This window comes from Thunnus maccoyii, chromosome 2 (genome assembly GCF_910596095.1).
Source record: "Thunnus maccoyii chromosome 2, fThuMac1.1, whole genome shotgun sequence".
NCBI classification, from domain to species: Eukaryota; Metazoa; Chordata; class Actinopteri; order Scombriformes; family Scombridae; genus Thunnus; species Thunnus maccoyii.
The window spans coordinates 25,451,290-25,470,124 of NC_056534.1; the positions used below are offsets into that span (position 1 = coordinate 25,451,290).

Here is an 18,835-nt window from a genome sequence, read left to right on the forward strand (position 1 = left end):
TTTTTTTCAACATCAAGATGCAGCAACATTTATCTATGAAACTGTCCAAATCACATTGTCCTGCTAATTTGGTGGGTTTTATAAATTTATGAAGTCCACTGTAAATGTTTCACTCTCTGCCTCTGGCCTGGAGGCAATAATTTCACCTTTTTGATGAAAGCAATAAGTAGACTGATAAGCTCTGAAGTATTCTCATACATGTAGATCACTGTAATTTTAAATGTGGAGTGCATCCCGCACAGTATGTGTAGATTTACATATTTCTTGTTTTTAGTGGCACAGTGGTGCAGCGGTTAACACTGTCACCTTACAGCAAGAGGGTTCTGAGTTCAAACGCACGGGCCGGCTGGAGCCTTTCTGTGTGGAGTTTGCATGTTCTCCCCTGTGCCTGCGTGGGTTCTCTCTGGGTACTCTGGCTTCCTCCCACAGACCAAAAACTGGTAGTTAGTTATTCAAGAGTTGTGACAAAGATATTGCGCTAAACATTTAACAGCTAAAAAATAAACTTGTCAAACACATAACACTGACAGCAAATAAAACAGTAATGTTCACACAGTAAGCTTTAGTTCACAGGATAATTTACTATCAATAGCAACTATAAAAAAAAAAACACAAATACATCAACAATATAATCAGGTCCAGATTAGATAAATAGGAATAATAATATCTAAAAATGCAACCTGTAAAAGAAGTAATGTGTGTCGTGGGCAAGCCTGTGATATGAACATTAAATTAAATTTCTTTTTGAGATGATCTTTTTGGCATTTTTTGTTTGTTTGTTTGAAGGAGTGGAGAGACAGGAGGGTTAGAGATGGGGGTATGACATATGACAAAGGTCCACGGCTGGAATCAAACAATGTACGCTGCAGTTACATGGTATGTGTCTTAACCAGTAAGCTACCAAGGCAACGCCATCAAATGAATTTTTGATCGTTATAATAGTCTGTAAACAATGACTTATTCATCTCTGAGAATAGATTTATTCTTCATGTATCAGTATTCTTCTGTCTCTGTCCAACCATTTCTATATCAACACATTCAAATTGAATCAAAAACACGTTTTCAAAACATATTTTACATTCACGCGCTGCAGTTTCTTCTTAAATATTGGACGATGATACCGATACATCCATGAAAAACTAAATCATCCTGTAAAATCACAAACTACCTACTAATACTATTATTACTACTACTGACAACAACAACAACATTGTAGTTTCTAAAGTGTTTTAATTGATGTATTACAATGTGTACATTTTCATCAGGTAAACATTTACAATATAACTGATCATTTCATTGGTTGAAACTCTATATTTCAGTTCTTTGATTCACTTCAGTGTTTTAATATAACAGTCCTGTTGTGGACAAGATACATAAGACATAAGCTCTTTCCAACCCCGGACCATTTCTATGCATGCAAACATTACTTCATATCTTCTACACATTAACAGATATTATCAGAGGCAAACAGGAACAGTCTATTCTCCAGAAATGCAATTACAGTTCAGTACAGCAAAGTTAGAGATCAAGAAACATACTATAGCTTAAATACACAGTTTATGCAGTTAAAAGGCCTTTACAAAATCAAAGCCAAAACCATTTGCCTTCTCTCTCTCAAAGATTAAGACTATTTAACAGAGAAATGTGTGTGAATGTGTAGTAACACTTCATTGGTTGATGAATGATAAGATAGGATTTTGCTGGAACTGTTTTTGTGTGCATGCAGTCCACTTAGTAGTACTGATGTCTCCACTTTGCTAGCAGTCTTTGGAAAGATTTTAGGATATTTGTTTTTTTGATATTTTAAACTTTAACAAATAGTCTCCGCCCACACCATCTTCCATCCTTCTGTCTGTGTGTTAGTGAACTTCCTTTGGATACTTTTTAGTAACAAGTAAAACTGGTCATCAGATGACAATACACTGTTTCCGGCAGAGGTTATAAATTGATCCTTGGCATCAGTGATTAGATTGAATTCTTCACAGGTGCTGCAGATACAATAATTGATAACTGGGAACCCAAGTAAAGAATTCTGACTGAGAGCTAGTTAATATTATATAGGACAGAATAACAGGGCCAACACACAGACGAGAAAATAATTTACCTTTGATCAGATTTTGTTCAAATTGTTTATTGTGATTAAACATTATTTACATGATGTGCATCTATGGAAATATATCGTAAGTCTTCATTGGTGAGTTTTGTGGCAAAATTAGACCAAAGTGCACTAAAAATACACATTTTACATTTTTATATGTACAAATAAATGGAGAACTTTGTTTTGATTTTCCAGAAATTAACCAACAGCTTTTAAGATGTGCTGCTAAGGGACTAAATTTGTCAAAATTATTTTGGGAATGGACTGACCATGTCAGCTGTCCCCAGTTAGATGGATGCATTGAGATTACTGGAGAGAGCCCCTGAAGATGCAGGAAGGTATCAAAATGAAGGAAATTTTCTTTTCTCAGACTCTATTTGTATATCCATGTTTTACTGCAAATAAGAAAAAAAGATTTGAATTCAATATGGAAGATGTAAAAAAAAAAACCCAACAACAACATAATAACAATGGCACGTTTTCTTATTTCTGTGTTGAGCTGAATGAACCTTCCTTCAGTGTGTTGTGCACAACACAGTCATGTTTATAGCTTAACTGATGCTGAGGTAAAATCAGAGTGTAGAGACATAAAGAGAACCAAAAATCCATTGTGTAATAGTTGTGAATATCTGTGTCATTTTCATCCTTTTTTTTCAGCATATCTGATATTATTGCATTGCAATCCACAAACCAGTGGTTTATCAGGTTTACATTGATGCTTGTTCTTTGTGAGAATGGACTTGCAACGCTCCTCTCGAGTGAGGGAGCCCAGGCTCAAACTGCAAAAGACCCTCCATCACACAAGATGAATTTTTGCTTGTGTCAATTAATAACCAAAGTGTCCCAGACAAATAAAACAGGCTACCCATATGTGGTGATGACAAACAGCAGTCTCAAATTGTTTTAAGACTACCACCAGCCTCACCTACAGTATCTAAAATATTTGATGAGTAGCTGTGTCACTTGCACTGGGAAAACATTCCTTTAATTGTTGGTGCTAACATTATGTTAGCTTTACAGCTACACCAGAGCTTCATGTTGGATCAGAGTTGCTATGTTGCCAGTAGCTTAATCATTAAAGGTTATTACACTCTGCTTATTATTTCAAACATCATGCCTGCGATTTTACAACACTGGCCAATGAAACACACAGCCTTTTAGCTGCAATGATAGTGCAAAGCTAATGTACGATGTTGTCTTTCATATTTTGACAGAAACATTGAAAACACACTTGGGAAGCTTATGTCAACAGCTAGTGCAGATGGTCACACCTTTAGGTGATCCTCATACTTGCTGATGCTAATTGCTCCTGAAAAATCCCAGTCTTCTGTTCCAATCCAAAACAATGCCCAAAAAGTGCAGAAGCCTTTTTTTTGTTTTGTATTTTGGCACAATCAGTATATAGCACCACCAAAGTTCTGCAAAGCAGTCTGTTTGGAGAGAAATCCTGTATGTTGAAGCATATTCATAAACACGAGAGTCACACTGGCATCTCAGCACCAGCTGGAGAAATAAGATTATCCTATCAGCAGTATACAGAGTTTCTAGCCCAGCTTCGCTTCCAGTCCTTCTGGACCACAATGCTAGAAAGAGCCTGTTGGCAAAGAGAGGGGGATGCAGAGTTAACAACGGGGTGATAAAGCAAATCTATTCTGGGCTCTTAGATACAGTTTTTTAAACTAATCTCACTTTTCACTTTGGTCTCAATGTTGATTGTGATGAAAAGCTATGGCTTATCATTTGGTAACTCAGGGCAGGGGGTTGTTGCATTCCTTTGTCACCCGTTTCTTTTTCATTTTATCTGTTGTTCTCATTCCATCTTTTATTGCTGCTAGACTAGACTTTGTGTTTGCAAACACATTTTATGGTCTGTTTTAAATTCCTTACCGGATGGGTGGGGTTACAACATTTACTGTAGGACAGTAGAATAAGAGCCTCCTGTTGCAATTAATTACACAGACTGTGAGGAAGCAAAACTGATACACAATCTGTTGATTGAGACTCTTTCTGGTTTGTCCTGATGATCTAGCGCTCTAGATTGACTATCTCAGGACTGATCAGTTGTTGATTTGGTAGGGTTGATGCATTTTGTGTCACTTTTCAAGATTATTCTGCTGAAGTTATACTAAGGAAAACCAAACATTTTGCTCTCTAACATTGATCACAACTACAACTGTTATCTGTGGAAGTTTTTTTTTTTATCCTGCCACCTGTTACTTTAAAGCACGTGTCTAAAGACTATCGGTCTTAAGTTCACATAGTAGAAACAATACACGACAAGTGCTCAAAAGACTCATCACATACTCTCATACACAGAAACAAAATAGCAAAAGAACTCAATTCAATGGTTTCCTTTTTGTTGCGCAAGCTCAAGTACCGTTGGCCTCAGGTGAAGTGAGGCTTTAGGGCGAAGTCCTTTCCTCGTGTAGTTCTACTAATAAGCACCAGTACAATTCAGCTGGTCCTGCACCCCCATTGCCACACTTCTCAATCCCTAAGAGTAGCTGTCATTAACTGGTGGCAGTCCAGATCCCCTCGCAGTTCCAGTGGCCCCGGCAGCCTCATGCCCGTCTTCTGATCCACACACCAGCACTTTCCCCGCTGGCCGTCACGTGCGGGATGGCACTGTGGGCATATAGATATTTTAGTTGCAACAGTTTATTTAAATATAGGTGCAAATATTAAAGCTGCTCTTATCAATATTTTTCATGTTAACAATGGATCACATGACTAAATATAATGTGAGTTGCTTGTAGTGACAAGCCCGTAGAGAAATATCACTGACTCAGCAGTTCCCTTCAGCTCTCTAGAGCTTTATAACATTTCTAAATCAATATTTTGGTCTTACTGTTCGCAATTTCACTGTTTTTTGTTGACTCTCATCGCTCTGGCAGGTAACTGTTAACTGCGCACTACCTGTTCAGCACCAAACAGCACATTGAAGGCTAAATTATATATATAAGACAGTGAATATTGAACTTATATTCGTCAGGTGGCCAGAGACACAACTCCAAATGAATGCTAATGTTGCTCCATGTCTGCTGGATGTGTAAATAAGCTAATGTTTTGATAACATGTTAACCGTATTTTATAAGGTAATAATACGTCAGTGTTGTGTTCACAGCTTGTTGTACCGCCTCCAAGTGGCCAAAAAATAAATGAATGCAGATGTATATAAAACTGAGCAAAAGGTCAAAGGTTATAGACCATTAACTTGATTATCGTGTTTTCTTATCGTATAGATCTTTTAGTGCTCTGTTGGCATGCAAGGTCATAATTCTTAAAGATGATGTCAGACCTGGTCAAATAGGGACATATTTCCTGCTTGGCAGCACTTGGCTTGCATGAATGGTCAAATGGCTGGAGTTTGTCACGTATAAAAATATTTTAGCATCAGACAAAATTAAGAGAATGTTGTCTTCTTACCCAAACAGAATCATACATTAAGGCAAACAAACCCCAGCTGGTATTTCAGGTCACCTTTTCACAAGCTGTAGAAAGTAATTTAATGATTTGCTTCAAAGCCCCTGAGAGAGTTCTTCTGTGAGCTTGAACAATTCTAGTAATAAAAAAAAATGATTTTCTACTTTTTTCTTTAGTGATTTACAGGTTCAAAAAGCCTCCAAGACCAGTTAACAATCTCATAGCAGCCCTGCCATAAAATGGTTCCCAGTTGTCCCCCATGACCTGTGCTTCACTTCCCAATAGGTTTTATCACCATGCAGTTTTAGTTAAACAGTAAACAGATGCCTCTGAATGTGTGCAGACAAAGATACTTTAACCATGTTACACAATCCACATAACTCAGTCTCCTGATGACCGGTGCCTTAGCAGAGCTCTGCTTTTATCACTGACTCTGCGTCTGTTGCTCTGATTACATACAGCTCACAGCAGTCTTATCTGTGTTTTTTATGTTCTCCTGATTCTCTCACTCTTACATGCATAGTTGCCCAATCTCGCAAAGGCAGAATAACAACAAAAGCAACTGCGTCCAAAAGCTAATTGCATCCATCACAGCAATGAAGTGATTATTGTCCAACAGTTTAGGGGAATCCACTTTACACACACACGGTTCAGCTCTTGATTTGTGAAAGTAAATCACTTTTTTTATGTGAGCCTGGAAAACTAATGTCTTGGCATTAGCACGCTCTCATAAGAGAGTCTGTTTGGAGAAACGTTTGTGTTGATCTTGAACTAGTAAGACAAAATTTCATCAGCTGCAGGCATGTTTTGTGTTTTGGCCCAGACATTGCTGATGGAGTTGGAAAGGAACTGTTTGAAGTATAAAGATAGGCATTTTTATTTGTATTGGCATAATAATAAAGATTCACAGTTCACCATTACACACAGCCAAATAGTGTTCAATAATTCAGTAACTCATCATGAGCGTGCGCTTGAAGTGACAGACCTGTTTAGCGTGGAAATCTCCATTCTTGTCACAGTTGGGTATGGGGATTGTGAAGAGATCATCATGCGTGCGGGTATTCGACGCCAATCTGTCCAGTGCCCTCTGTAGCTCAGCACGACATGGAGCCTGAAGGAGAAATAACAAGAAGCTGATCAATTTTTCAGTTGTTGTATAGATACATCAGCAGATATACAGATGTAGTTATGTTGTATGTTTGCAGCGAAGAACGAAAACTGCTAAAAAAAAAAAAAGTGTGAAAAGGGAATGCTAAATTATTATCTCTAATTTTCAAATTGGCCAAATAAGAAAAAAAACCATGAGAAAGTTTGGGTAAAATCTAAAAGTCAGCCGCAGGTAAAGATACCATTTGAGTCAAAATGAACAGAAGTGTTTTTCAATATTTGATTACATTACATGAACTGGTATGTGCGTGTAATGATTTATTTATTTAAATCTGTGTCAACATGCTGCTGTGGGATGATAACTACACACTCAGCAACACACACGTTTTAATTTAACGTCAAGAAATGTCAATGCGTTTACATTGTTAGCGCACACAAATCTAGAATATTGTATCGGGAGCCAGCTGCTTTGAATTCACAAGCTAACCAATGATTGCATATAAATACATCATTCTAGAAGAATGTTCAATCAATTTGAACTTTCAATTGCATTTCCACAAAAACTTTAATAAGGAAGAAAAATTGAAAAACAGAAATGTCATCGAGTGGTTTTTGGGTTTAAGTATCCCTACGTGGGTGGGCCGTCCAAATAAATTCTACATGTGGCAGACTGTGGCATTACTGTACATTCATGTAACACATTTGTGTGTGAATGACTGCACCAAAATGTGGAAGAACTGGCCTGTTCCTGATTAATGGGGATGTTATGATCCTGGTCTTTCCAGTGTTAAAACAGCAAATTGCATGTTGATGCCAATGTACACCTGTGCTTTATTTCACAAGACCACAATTAAATGTTACGGTCTGTAAATAACTAATTTGTACAATTTATAACCTGACGGTTACACTTGTGGCTTTGAAACTATAAAGCTTTAATGTTAAACACCTGCTGGAGCTGGGGCCTGTGCTACAGCGGAGATTGCCTGGGTTTGTTGTTTTCAGTGAATCTGATAAGATGTCAGGAGTTTGTTTCTCTCACCAGCACCGCCTTGGTCTCCTCCCTCGCAGTGTTGCTTCTCTGGTTTGTGGATTTCTGAGGGTGTCGGGCCAGGGTCTTCTGTATGCAGCGTTTGTCTTGCGGACTGCACCGGATATTGCTGTTGTTTGGGTGCTCGGGGATGATCTCATCCTGCCTGTCCATCGCTAAAGGACAAGTGAAAGAGCCTTTAGCCTCTAGTTGCTTTCATGCGACAACAAGGTAAAAAATAAACAATTCAAAAGTTTTACATACAGCTTTACATTACAACAATTTGTCCAAAACATTTGTAGGTCTTTGGCATCATGATTGTTAATGCAACATATTAACATCATGTTTTGCTGATACGAGTGTAATTTAGTGCAATAATTTAATAATTTGATGTCAGATACAAAGCAGGAACTCCTCTGCTAGTCCACCTCGTCCTTTCACATAACATCCCATACAGCTTCACGTGGTGAAATGTAGGCTAAAAATGAGGCCAGGTTAACCTCAAGGACACAGAGCCATGTGGGGGGTAATCTGTACCTCAGCTCTGGCCCTGGTACTTTACAACTACTGCACCACAATCATGCCACAAGCCCTAAGGCCTTTTAAACGATACCACCCCTGTTCTGCCACCCTCTGTACATTGTGGTCTGCATGTGCCACATTCACCTTTGCATCCCTATAATCCTGCAGTTCTGTGGCCCTGCAGGCAGCCAGCTGCTTCCTGAGGAAATGCCCCCTCCCTCTTCATTCTCCACCCCTCCACAACAACCTCAGTCTGTGCCAGATGGAGGTTGTTAGAGGGTATTTGCACTGTCACAAGTGGGCACAACTGTGTGTATGTATGTGTGTGTGTGTGTGTGTGTGTGCGTGTGTGTGTGTGCGTGTGTGTGTGTGTGTGCACTAGTTAGCAGTGGGGGGGAACAAGATGTGCAAAATGAGGGATAAAGGTTGTGTGTGTCTTTCTTTGTGCACATGCATGCTGCCTTTCACCTGTGGCTTGAGAGACTTGGCAGCTCTGTGTTTTTGTGCTTTCAGCTCATAACCTGTGGCATTTTACAGATTGGCACTGGAATCAAAGCACTTTCAACTGTGGTTTTACCATTTTGAAGCTGTACTTGCTGTGATCACTGAACCAGATCTGAGCTCTGGTTAATATCTAAGGTCACTGCCAGGCATCCAGTTAAACACTGTTGGCAAAGAGACAATGAAGGTGGGTCTGTAGCCTCCTTAATCTTGTGCAATGTGGTTGCAGCATTTTCTCAGATCTACAATGCATGAAGGCACACATTACTAGTTCTCATGCTAGTCTTGGCCCTGCTATGTTCAGGATATTGATCCTAGGCCATTTTCTGGTGATGATGAGAATTTATACAGTTCGGTGACAGGAGTTAGAAGGTGACTGGGTTTCTCTAAACTTCATAGACAGTCATCTTTCTTGGCTCGTCTGGGGGGAAGTGTCTCTTGGCTGTTTGTATTTTTAGTCTTGTTGCTGTTAAGCCTTGCTCATCAGCACTTTCTTCCACAAGAGCCAATAGGCTTTCAGCTGTTTCCTTCGTCCCAAGTTGTTGTTTCTCCTCTTTTGCCAGTTCACACTTTTCCGATTCCATGCTCTTTCGCAGGGCGAGCCAAAGTGATTTAGAAGTGGGTCAGGGGTGGCATGTCCTGTTTGCTACCACTGCTGTTTTCCACGGAGGAAGTCGCCACTTCTCTGTGTGGTTTCATTTGATTTGGATCAGCAGCTCTTGGCTTTTAAAATATATTTCCTACAGTGCATTATCAGCCCCGGAGCTGATGCTTTGCAGTGCATTGCCAGTCACAGGTGCACAGCAAAGATTAAGAAAGGTCTTGTGTAGTTCATCATAATCATCTGATCATACTCAGGAACATTGGTACATTGTAATATGCCAAAACTAAGCCAATAAGATCCGTTTAAGACATAAACAAAGATAACCACCTGTCTCCGAAAAGTTTTTTATCAATGCAACATTTGGACCTACAACCTTCATCAGGCAAACATCCACGTGAACAGAAGGCCAGCTTCATGTTGTATATAGAGATAAAAAAAAGGACAGGTCCACCTACAAGTAGGAGATCACATGCTACAAAACAACACTCCTATCACAGCACCACTGGCTTTGTCCTGCACCTGAACCCTATCCACCTGGGTCCGTTCACTATTTTTTACAGATGTTGTACAATCCCATGGTCACATAGCTAGCTAATACAATCACTATGATACAGCACTGATGAAGTGAGCATACAGGAGGGTGAACACAAAGCTCTATTTTGTTAGCACTTAGCTGATAAATTCTATTACACAATAATCTGCACTGCTTGTTCAGTCCAGTCCTTAGTTAAATATTTGTTGTCACATCAGCCACCTCACTTGCAAATGTATTTGTCACACTGGCCACCAGGCGCGTGAGGATCATTCACTAAACAGAGAGTAGTTTGATTGGTGGACCCCTTTCCGATGAACACATTTTTCTTCCACGGGAACAACAACTTTACACAAGTTTACAACATTTAATCTACATTATACCATGACATATCTCTTATTATTTTATATATTTGTCTTCTCTTTGCATTCTGAGAAATGAAAGAATTAGCAAACTGCCTTCGTGACAGTGACACAAGGGACTTAAAGGGGTCATCAGATTTCAAATTCCACTATTAGCGGTTGTCAGGCTGAACTTGTAAACCCCAAAGACAAATGTCCTTTTCAGATAAATATTTAGTTATATTCTGTGAGATTGGCAGAGTATTTTCCTGCAGTTTATACTTCTACTAGCTCAGATTTTTGGATCTAAGCCAAAAGAGATTTCACTGTGATGATGTTTGTACAAAAACCTCGAATGCACCCTTTTATAAATAATGACTGCATTGTTCCTCTATTCAATACAGACAGACTGAGGATAGTTACAGTGTATTCATGAAGGGAGGTAGATAGATAAGCCTTTACATTTTCTTTTGAACAAATGCAAACACTGGAAGGAGCTGCTGAGCAATTTCCTTACACTGTATAGGGCCTAGGGCTGGGTAATATGGGCAAAATCAAATCACGATATTTTTGACAAAATACCTCAATATTGATATTTCAACAGTATTGTAGTATTAGTGCTTCACAAAATATTTACACAGTGAGATTTTTGATAAATAATCATCAGTAATGTGGATATAAAGACTAAGTGGATAAAGGTAAATAATAGAACAGCTAGAACATTCTGGTAAGTTCAGAAAATTACATCACTTTACTGTAATATCACAATATTATGATATCCAAAATCTAAGACGATATCTAGTCTCATGTCATGATATCGATATAATATCAATATATTGTCCATCCCTAATAGAACCCCACTGATGTATCGGCTGATATGACAGATATACTGTATCTGTGGTGGCGTATCTGTTATAAGAGTAACAGGAAATTACAATGCATAAATGCCAAAGATATGTCAGAACATTCACAAATGTATTTTTCAACAGTAAAATGTCCCACTCAGTGCATAACTTGGTCCCAATTCTTTCAAAATCACATTTAAAGGATCCTTATTATGGAGCAAATTAACAGCAACTGAACAAAAAGAATATTGACCAATATATCATTTTTGGATTTTCTTAAATTCATGACTATTGATATCAGTATTGACCTAAACAATCCAATTTCAAATGATCAGATATCAAAAGTACAAAACAACACAAAAGAAATAGCTGAGAAATGATGCAATCAGTATTGCTGAGAATTTAAGTTTATCAATCTTATATTTAATCTTATATACACAATTTGACTTCTGCATTTAATCCATCCAATACTGCAGTGGAGATTCACTGCTCAGTGCCCAGGGACCAAGTCCATTACTGAGACCTTTTCCACAGCCAGGGTCATTCCTGCTCTGCCGTCTTATTCATTATGTTTTCTAAGCGCTGGGATTATCCAGATTCAAATAAAATATCAGTCCATAAATCCTGCCTAGCGAAGAGGCTGAAAAACATTGTAGCATTGTGACTGTCCTTCATGATGCTAGATAGAATAGATTATACTGTACTGACAGTGACTAATCTATTGAAAAATTAACACTGTTTGGGGAGGCTACTTTGATAAGTAATTATTGTAGATTTTCTGGCAGTGAGCACAAAAGTCAGCTAGGCTTACTACCAGAAAAACTGCTGTTTTCACTCAACGCTGGATGCTGCCAGAGTATCAGCCTGCTGGTTTCCAGGCAGAAGCTTTCTGTGAATCAGTTAATCATCAGAGTTTATGTCTTGTGCAGTTGTAAGACCACTGTTCAAGACTACCAGTAAGTGCTGTAAGAAGGCCAATAAAAATTTGGGAACTCTTTAATGTGTCATTTGACAAAGGAAAGATGGAAAGTTAAATCAACACTGAAGGCAAGAAACCTGCTGCTGCACTGCCTGATGCTGCTCTGGCTACTTCCCATTCAACTGATGTCAAAACAGACATCAAGAAGAACAGCGCAACATGTTTTTAAGTTGGAATCCACAGAGAGCAGTGCAGCAGTAGTTTATTGGTCTACTGGCCTTGATAGTGGTGATTCACTCTCTAAGGAGCATGAAATAATTAGGAGCAACATATCTGCAAACAATTAAAAATGCACATGCATACTTTGCACAAGCTTCTTTATAATTAAACAGCTGTTATAGATTGACATTTGGGAACATATGTTGTTGAAATAATGCTACTGTAGAGCTAAGTTCACAGAAACTGAAGCGAAATGTCAAGTTATTCACTTATCTGAGCAGCTTTCTTGCAGTTTTTTCATCTTCAATGAAAGAACAGTTTGGTTGCTTAGGCTTAACTCTAATATTCCTGTTCATAGCTTGCTACTCTCATTAGCCAGATTATAACACACACACAAACACACACACAGGTCTGGATCATAGACAAAAATATGAGTAAAGGAGAAGAAAGTCTTCAGATAAACATGATCCTTTATCCTGACAAAAAATCTTTTGGATCAAAACATCCATGTGATGAAAATCAAACATGTTTCGGGAACTTTTCAGCAGCGTGAGGTTTTTTTCTGCATTCGCTGCCTCCTTTGAGATTCATACTTTCTTCTGTTTTCAGAAGACAATCCTACTTTTCATCTGAATTTATGTTTTTCATCCGACCATAAAAACTGTAGATAACATAGTCACCTTTAACCTCAGGGACATGAATAACTCCATACACCGGAAACCATTACTGCTTGTTTTGTAGATTTATTTGCTTGTAGTTGTGTAACTTCTGTCAATGTCAGCTGGGGTGATACTAAACCATCCATCACTTGTTGATGCCCTGTTGCTGCATGTGATTAATAGATCTATGAATAGAGGGAAACCTGCAGCAGTAATGAATTTGGGTTAAAGCGTTAACTTAATTTTGAGTGTATTGTTCTTGTTTTAATATATATACAGAATCAGGGGCATGAGTGGAAGTGAAAGTAATAAAAGAACTACCATAGCATTTCTGCTGACTAGTGAAGTGGCACATTGCCAACATTTAATTATCTTTATGAAAGTCATACATGTACATTAATGGACACTTTTCAGAGAGTGTGCTTTTATTAGAAATTATTAAAATAATTGTAACAATAAAATCGTCCTTTGTTATGACGAGATTGAGGTGTAGATTTCTGCAGTGTTTTTGTTGCAAACGAATAGGTTCACACATGAAATCCTGGACCCTGAGGATTCATCGTCTTCCTCAGAATAGGCATGTTTCACGACCAGGACATTGTTGGATTGTTTGTGTATCTCTCAGCTCCAACACCAGAAGGGGGTCCCTGTCCCACAAAGGACAGCAATTAGCTAATCACATTTACTCCTGCAAAAGAGCCCCAGCTGTACAAATCTGCCACAGAACCCAAAGTAAGCAAATACACAACATTAGGGGACATCTGCTGTGAGGCATTTGAGAAAATCCTCATTTAGCATCAAGAAAATATGTCTACATCTTTAGGCAGTTCGCAACTCCCAAAATGTGCTGAGGAGTCTCCCCTCGTAGGAGAAAGGAAAATCTAGGTTAGCATGCTGCTTTCATAAAGACCTGTGTGCGTCACAGTAAATTAGGCATAGTTGGACAGAGGCTGGCTCTGCAGACAGCTTCATTCATGCACCTCCTTGTGTGCCTGTAGGTGTAAGGCTTTTCATATCTGACATCTGTATCACTTTGTAAATAATATCCGTTTCACTGTCAGAGGGAAGCATTTGAATACGACACCAGGGGAGACTCGGCAGGAATGTAGGAACAGATGCCAACATACGCATGATGATTTATTCTAAGTATTAAGATAGAGAGGGTTTCTAAGAATGGGATATTAGGAAGCACTAAACCTGTCTTAGACCTTGACATAACATGCTGGATAGTGGTTGTTGTTGCTATGGAAATTCAGTTCAATAATTGGCTTAAGGTTGATACATTTTGGGAGAAATACACAGTTTTGAAAGAAAAAACGGACTGACTCGTAATTTTTTGCCAATCTGATTTACTGCATTGCCTTTACTTTGCTACTTTTTGCATTTGTAGTAAGCAACCCAGCCTTAGAAATGAAGCGATAATCATGAGCCAGCACAAACCGTTGCATATCTAGATGCAGGGCTGTAACTATTCGCCTGGAAATCCTAAATTTCCTTCAAGGGGCTGTCAAGATCTGCCTCTATCACAGGGGCCTTTTCATTATAAATTCTCTTGGTTTTTAAAAACCCTCTTCTATTTTTATCTAGCATGTTCACTGTTGCTAGGAGTGGGGCAGTGTCAGACATGTATTCAGGAGATGCACCCCCTTGTTTAATAATGCATAAGTACGGTGAATGCGCCACAAAGGAAATCTCCTGCTTGTGACTAGAGTTGCTCTTCGCCTCTCCTCGTGCCTTTCTGATTGTCTCTCCACTGCCATGGTTTACACTGAACATTCTTATACAGCGGATCTGAGCTGCTGCCCAGAAGAATTGATTTACAGTGAGATGTAATGGGCAGAGCTTCCCCACTTTGTTATGACAGACTCCAGGGGTGAGAAGGAGTGTGGAGGCAAACAGAACTCGGCGCTCAGATTACAGGACACCAAGAACAAAACTTATGAACTTTCCAAAATGTTCCATCTACTGCCAAAATGTTCCATCTACTGCCGCCCCACCTCAGAGAAAGGACCCGAGAATCCCCCCCAATGCACTATAACCTAGTTACAGGCCAGCTGATCGGACACCGCAGCATCAAAGAGCATAAATAATGTTTTGGGAGAACAGTCTCCCTGCAAGATGAATTTACACTGTAGAAACTGACACAGAGCCGGGCAGAGCTGAGACAGCCCTCCGTTTTTATCATGCTCTAAACAGCTTTCCTCTTCTTTCTGATTCCATTTAGTCACGCTATGTGCCGGCCTAACCTATGCTGGCCCTGCACAGAGAGCAGAAGGCTCTCATTTCAGCTCTGGCAGAAAGAGTGCCGATGAGCTCATCCTCGTGAAGAAGCTGGACGCGGTGGGCGATGCGCTCGAAGGCTTGTTAGGGCTGAGGGGGGGCTGTACACCCAGGGCCAGGGGAAACAGATGCTGCAATGGAGATGAGCGTCCTGGGAGTTTTATATTGGCTAAGTTGATCTAAATCTTTGGTGTTCTGGCTCTAGGAGATAGCCTACTGCCATTAGCAGTAACTGTCTGGGAGCCTGGGCTCAGTGGAAGCAACGCTGGGCCAGTAAGTAGATAATCTGGAACAAATGAAAGAACCACCTTGTCTGCGAAACATTATAACAGTTGTCTCATATGGCATAATGGAAATCAACACCACTCCCTTTGTTGAGAGCAGGGGAAGACAAACAGTAGAGACCATTACATTAGTAGGAAGAAGTTAGAGTCAAAGCAGTGAACTGGAACTGGATATGCAGATAAGACATCCAGTATTAGACATCCCACTGTGTAAAAGTGGAAACAGACTTTCTTCTTTGCAAGAGGAATGTAACAACAGAGAGGAGAATAAGGAGTCGGTCTAAAAGAGTGTGATAGAGACATCGGCAGTAGAAGAAGAGTTAGACATCTGTAGCAGCAGGAGGAGGAGGAATGGGGGCATCCATGAAAGAGTACCAAGTGAATTACTGATTGCAGAGAGCTCTAATAGCCCCAGACTGGCCACACTCCATTACAGTCATTTCATACAGCAGCTTTTATTACCTCCTCCCATTACAAACACACACACACACACACATACACACACATACACACACACACACACACACACAAATAGACGCAGATTCTCCCAGTGCTACCACAATGCATTTCACTGCCTGCACTACACGACTACCTGCAGGATCTCAGTCTAATATCGGCATGATGAGGTAATTGCACACCCAAGGGTTGCTGGGAAAGTAAATCAGCGTCACTAAACCAAATGCATGATTTCTTTACAACAGATATGATGTACTTTGCAGGCTACACAGTCATACAGAGTGCAGACACATGCAGCAGACACATACAGTACAAGCTCCTCATGCACACACGCCCACCCCAGCTATCACCACAGCACTGCTCTCTGAAGCCTGCTCTGCGTCTTACAGCAGGGCCCCTTCACAGCGAGCGGCCACAAGACAGCAGAGGGACTGTGTGCGCTCTCCCATCAGGCCATGCGTGAGGAGCTGGTGTGTGTGCACGCTCTGGTTCGGGGCTTAGCTGAGATTAGGGTAAACAAGCAGCACATTGTCACACCTCCCCAACTCTGACCCTGCCCGGCTCAGGTAAGGCCCAGGGAGCAGAGACAGAAAATATTCTGGTCTGCCCGGCCATCGGTCCACAGAGCTAGAGGGAGGCAGAGACACCAGTCCAGGTTTGGAAAGACCTTGTCAGCTGCAGCTGACAGTTGTTAAATGCTTCATACTACGAGAGCATCCCGGAGATAGACATTTACAGAGGTGATGAATGTGGTTTAAACGCTAATTTAGAACTACCAATAAGTTAAAAAGGAAGGACGTGCCCAGTGTTAAGAAGTGTATTCATCATCACAGACTCTGACCCCATCGCTCTCACCTGAGTTCTCCTCCACCTCCCTCTCATCGGTGCACACCCCCTGGCCGTGCATCAGCGAGTGCAGTGGCCTTTCCACGCCACGCGGTGGGTAGCAGCGGAGGCCGGTGCCACATCGGGGCGAGTAGACACCACAGTGCGCCCCTTTAGGCAGAGCACAGGTGGGGCAGCAGCCACAGCCGGGCTCCCGCACCGTCTCCTCACAGCCTTCCGGCAGACGGCAGCTGGCCAGCCTCTCCTCGGAACACACCGGGCAGCGGATGGCCTGGTCCGACAAGCACAGCGCCACCAACGACAGGGTGCCAAACGCCCACAGGCCCCACCAGGATGGAGCTACTGCCACGCCGCCTCCACGCACCATGGCAGCCCCGGCACCTGCACACAGTCTTTTGCCCTTGTGTATGATCCCCTCAGCCTCCCCCTCCTCTCTTGAGTGTTGTGCAGCTTTTGATCACTTTCTACTTCAACAGCAGATTGTAGACAAACAAGGGGGGGTTTGAGAGGAACGCTTTGTCCAGGATGGTCTTTGATATTTTCAGCTGGTTAGTGTTTCAATTGCAGGGACACAAAGCCTCTGCTGTACTGCCTCTCCGTTCCTCTGATTCAATTTCACAGCGCAGAAATAGGAGCCTGCTCTTGATCTGCTCGGCTGGCGAGTGTAGTGGTGATAAGAACTAGTTTTTGTTGTATGTTGGACTGAACAGTTGCAGGAAAGATATCCACCAGTGTGTTCAGGTGAGTCTTGCTCTCTCTTCGAGTCCAGAGGTTCGCCCCCCCCCCTCTGCTGAAAAAATCTGGTCTACAAGTGTCCAAATGCAAAACAGGTCATCAAAAGGCAGTGTTTTAAGTAACAGCTGCAGTTTCCTCCTCTTGCTGGTGTGCAGTGCAAAGGACTCGCTCCTGAGAATGGCTCAACATGAGTGGCTCTCCTTGGACTTTATACTGGTCCATGGACACGCCTCTTTCTACAGTGAGAGAGGAGCTGAAAGGCACAGCGGAGAAAAGCCAGGCTAAAGCTCTCTCCCTCTGTCTCTCTCCAGCTCTCTTACTCATACACACAAGCTTATATACACTCTCCCTCACTTGTCCTCTCTCAATCCTGAGTGCACAGAGAAAAATAGCTGAATCGCCCTCTCACTTGTTAACACACGGAATACGCTTACTTTTCTCTCACGTCCCTCCCCGTCATTATCTCTCTATAAAACATCTGGGTTCATAAAAAAAAAAACCTAAACTAAAAGACAGAAAATGTTCTACTTTAATAAACCCCAAATGCACAGCGCACACATGTAAGTGCCTATGGGGCTGAAACATTGTTCAAACAACAAAACCTCAACAAAACAAAACCTCATGCCTGCTTCCTCGACAGGGTCCCAGTGTGTGTTTATGTGTGTTTGCATGCATGTGTGTGTGTGTGTGTGTGTCCAGTGGTCACTCTAGTCTGTGTTGTTGCCCCCCCCACCCCCCACCCCCCCTCATTATGTCAGCCCCCAGATCTCTCTTTCTCTTTCTCTCTCTCTTGCTACTAACTGGAGTGGGCAGCTATAAAAGGCAAATGGACAGTCTAACCCCCCCACACCCACCACCACCCCCCCCCTCCCCGCTACCGCCCTGCCCCCACCGGTCCTAAAAAAGCCTCCCACCAGTGGGATCGCAGGATAAGTTTTAACAACGCTGCAAGCCAGGGCAGTTTATTATACACGTGTGTGTTTCTGATCATGAAAGAGTCTGTAAATCAGTGTGTTACTTTGTTCTTGTTTGTCCGTGTGTGCAGATATGCCCTCCATCCAGTCTTTAATGTTTTGAATCATGGCTTTTATTGGTCGACGTCTCTCTCTTTTTTTTTTTTTTTTCCTGTGTTCCTTTGCCTCCATTTTGCCATGGAAACCCAGCATGTATTGTAATGCCTTTGTGAGTGTGCTTTTTTTTTTCGTCTTTTTTTCTTCAGGCTGGTGGCTGGTTGCCATAGGCGGGCCATGGGCAGCAGCCAAGCCTTACAAGGCCGTGCACCACTCAGGTGGGTGCTACAGTGTGTGTTGTTAGTTACACGGCACCGATTCTTCATCTACCCCTGCTCGGCAAATGATCAGAAATGTGTTGAGATATCAATGGCTGTGCATCCGTTCAAACCTGACCCACAGTACTACAGGATCTAAAATTCATTAT

The 18,835-nt window shown here is 41.2% G+C and overlaps 2 protein-coding genes across 7 annotated transcripts in view; one reads left to right on the plus strand and one right to left on the minus strand.

The window, feature by feature from the left end:
• LOC121882025 (DNA-binding protein Ikaros-like) overlaps positions 1 to 18,835 on the plus strand; it is a 32,239-nt gene that overhangs the window by 2,460 nt on the left and 10,944 nt on the right. For 5 of the 6 annotated variants that reach the window (XM_042389929.1, XM_042389936.1, XM_042389956.1 and 2 more), the window contains one exon: positions 18,618 to 18,686. The exons of the other annotated variant lie outside the window; for it this stretch is intronic. The gene's annotated coding sequence lies outside the window, so the exon portion shown is untranslated. The remainder of the gene's footprint in view (positions 1 to 18,617; positions 18,687 to 18,835) is intronic. 6 annotated transcript variants of the gene reach the window in all.
• Positions 1,243 to 17,562, minus strand: LOC121882074 (insulin-like growth factor-binding protein 4). The gene is made up of 4 exons (XM_042390058.1): positions 16,673 to 17,562; positions 7,668 to 7,831; positions 6,507 to 6,632; positions 1,243 to 4,723 (listed from the first exon to the last, which is right to left on the minus strand). The coding sequence occupies exons 1-4, from the start codon at positions 17,028 to 17,030 to the stop codon at positions 4,586 to 4,588; spliced, it is 786 nt and encodes a 261-aa protein (XP_042245992.1). The 5' UTR covers positions 17,031 to 17,562; the 3' UTR covers positions 1,243 to 4,585.

Bases quoted from the DNA above. Each gene is read 5' to 3' on its own strand.
- LOC121882074 (XM_042390058.1), bottom strand. From the start codon at position 17,030: ATGGTGCGTGGAGGCGGCGTGGCAGTAGCTCCATCCTGGTGGGGCCTG. The intron at 7,832-16,672 runs GTGAGAGCGATG...CTTGTCCTTTAG, and splicing joins GGAGGTGGAGGAGAACTCAG to CGATGGACAGGCAGGATGAG. The intron at 6,633-7,667 runs GTGAGAGAAACA...TTTCTCCTTCAG, and splicing joins AGGAGACCAAGGCGGTGCTG to GCTCCATGTCGTGCTGAGCT.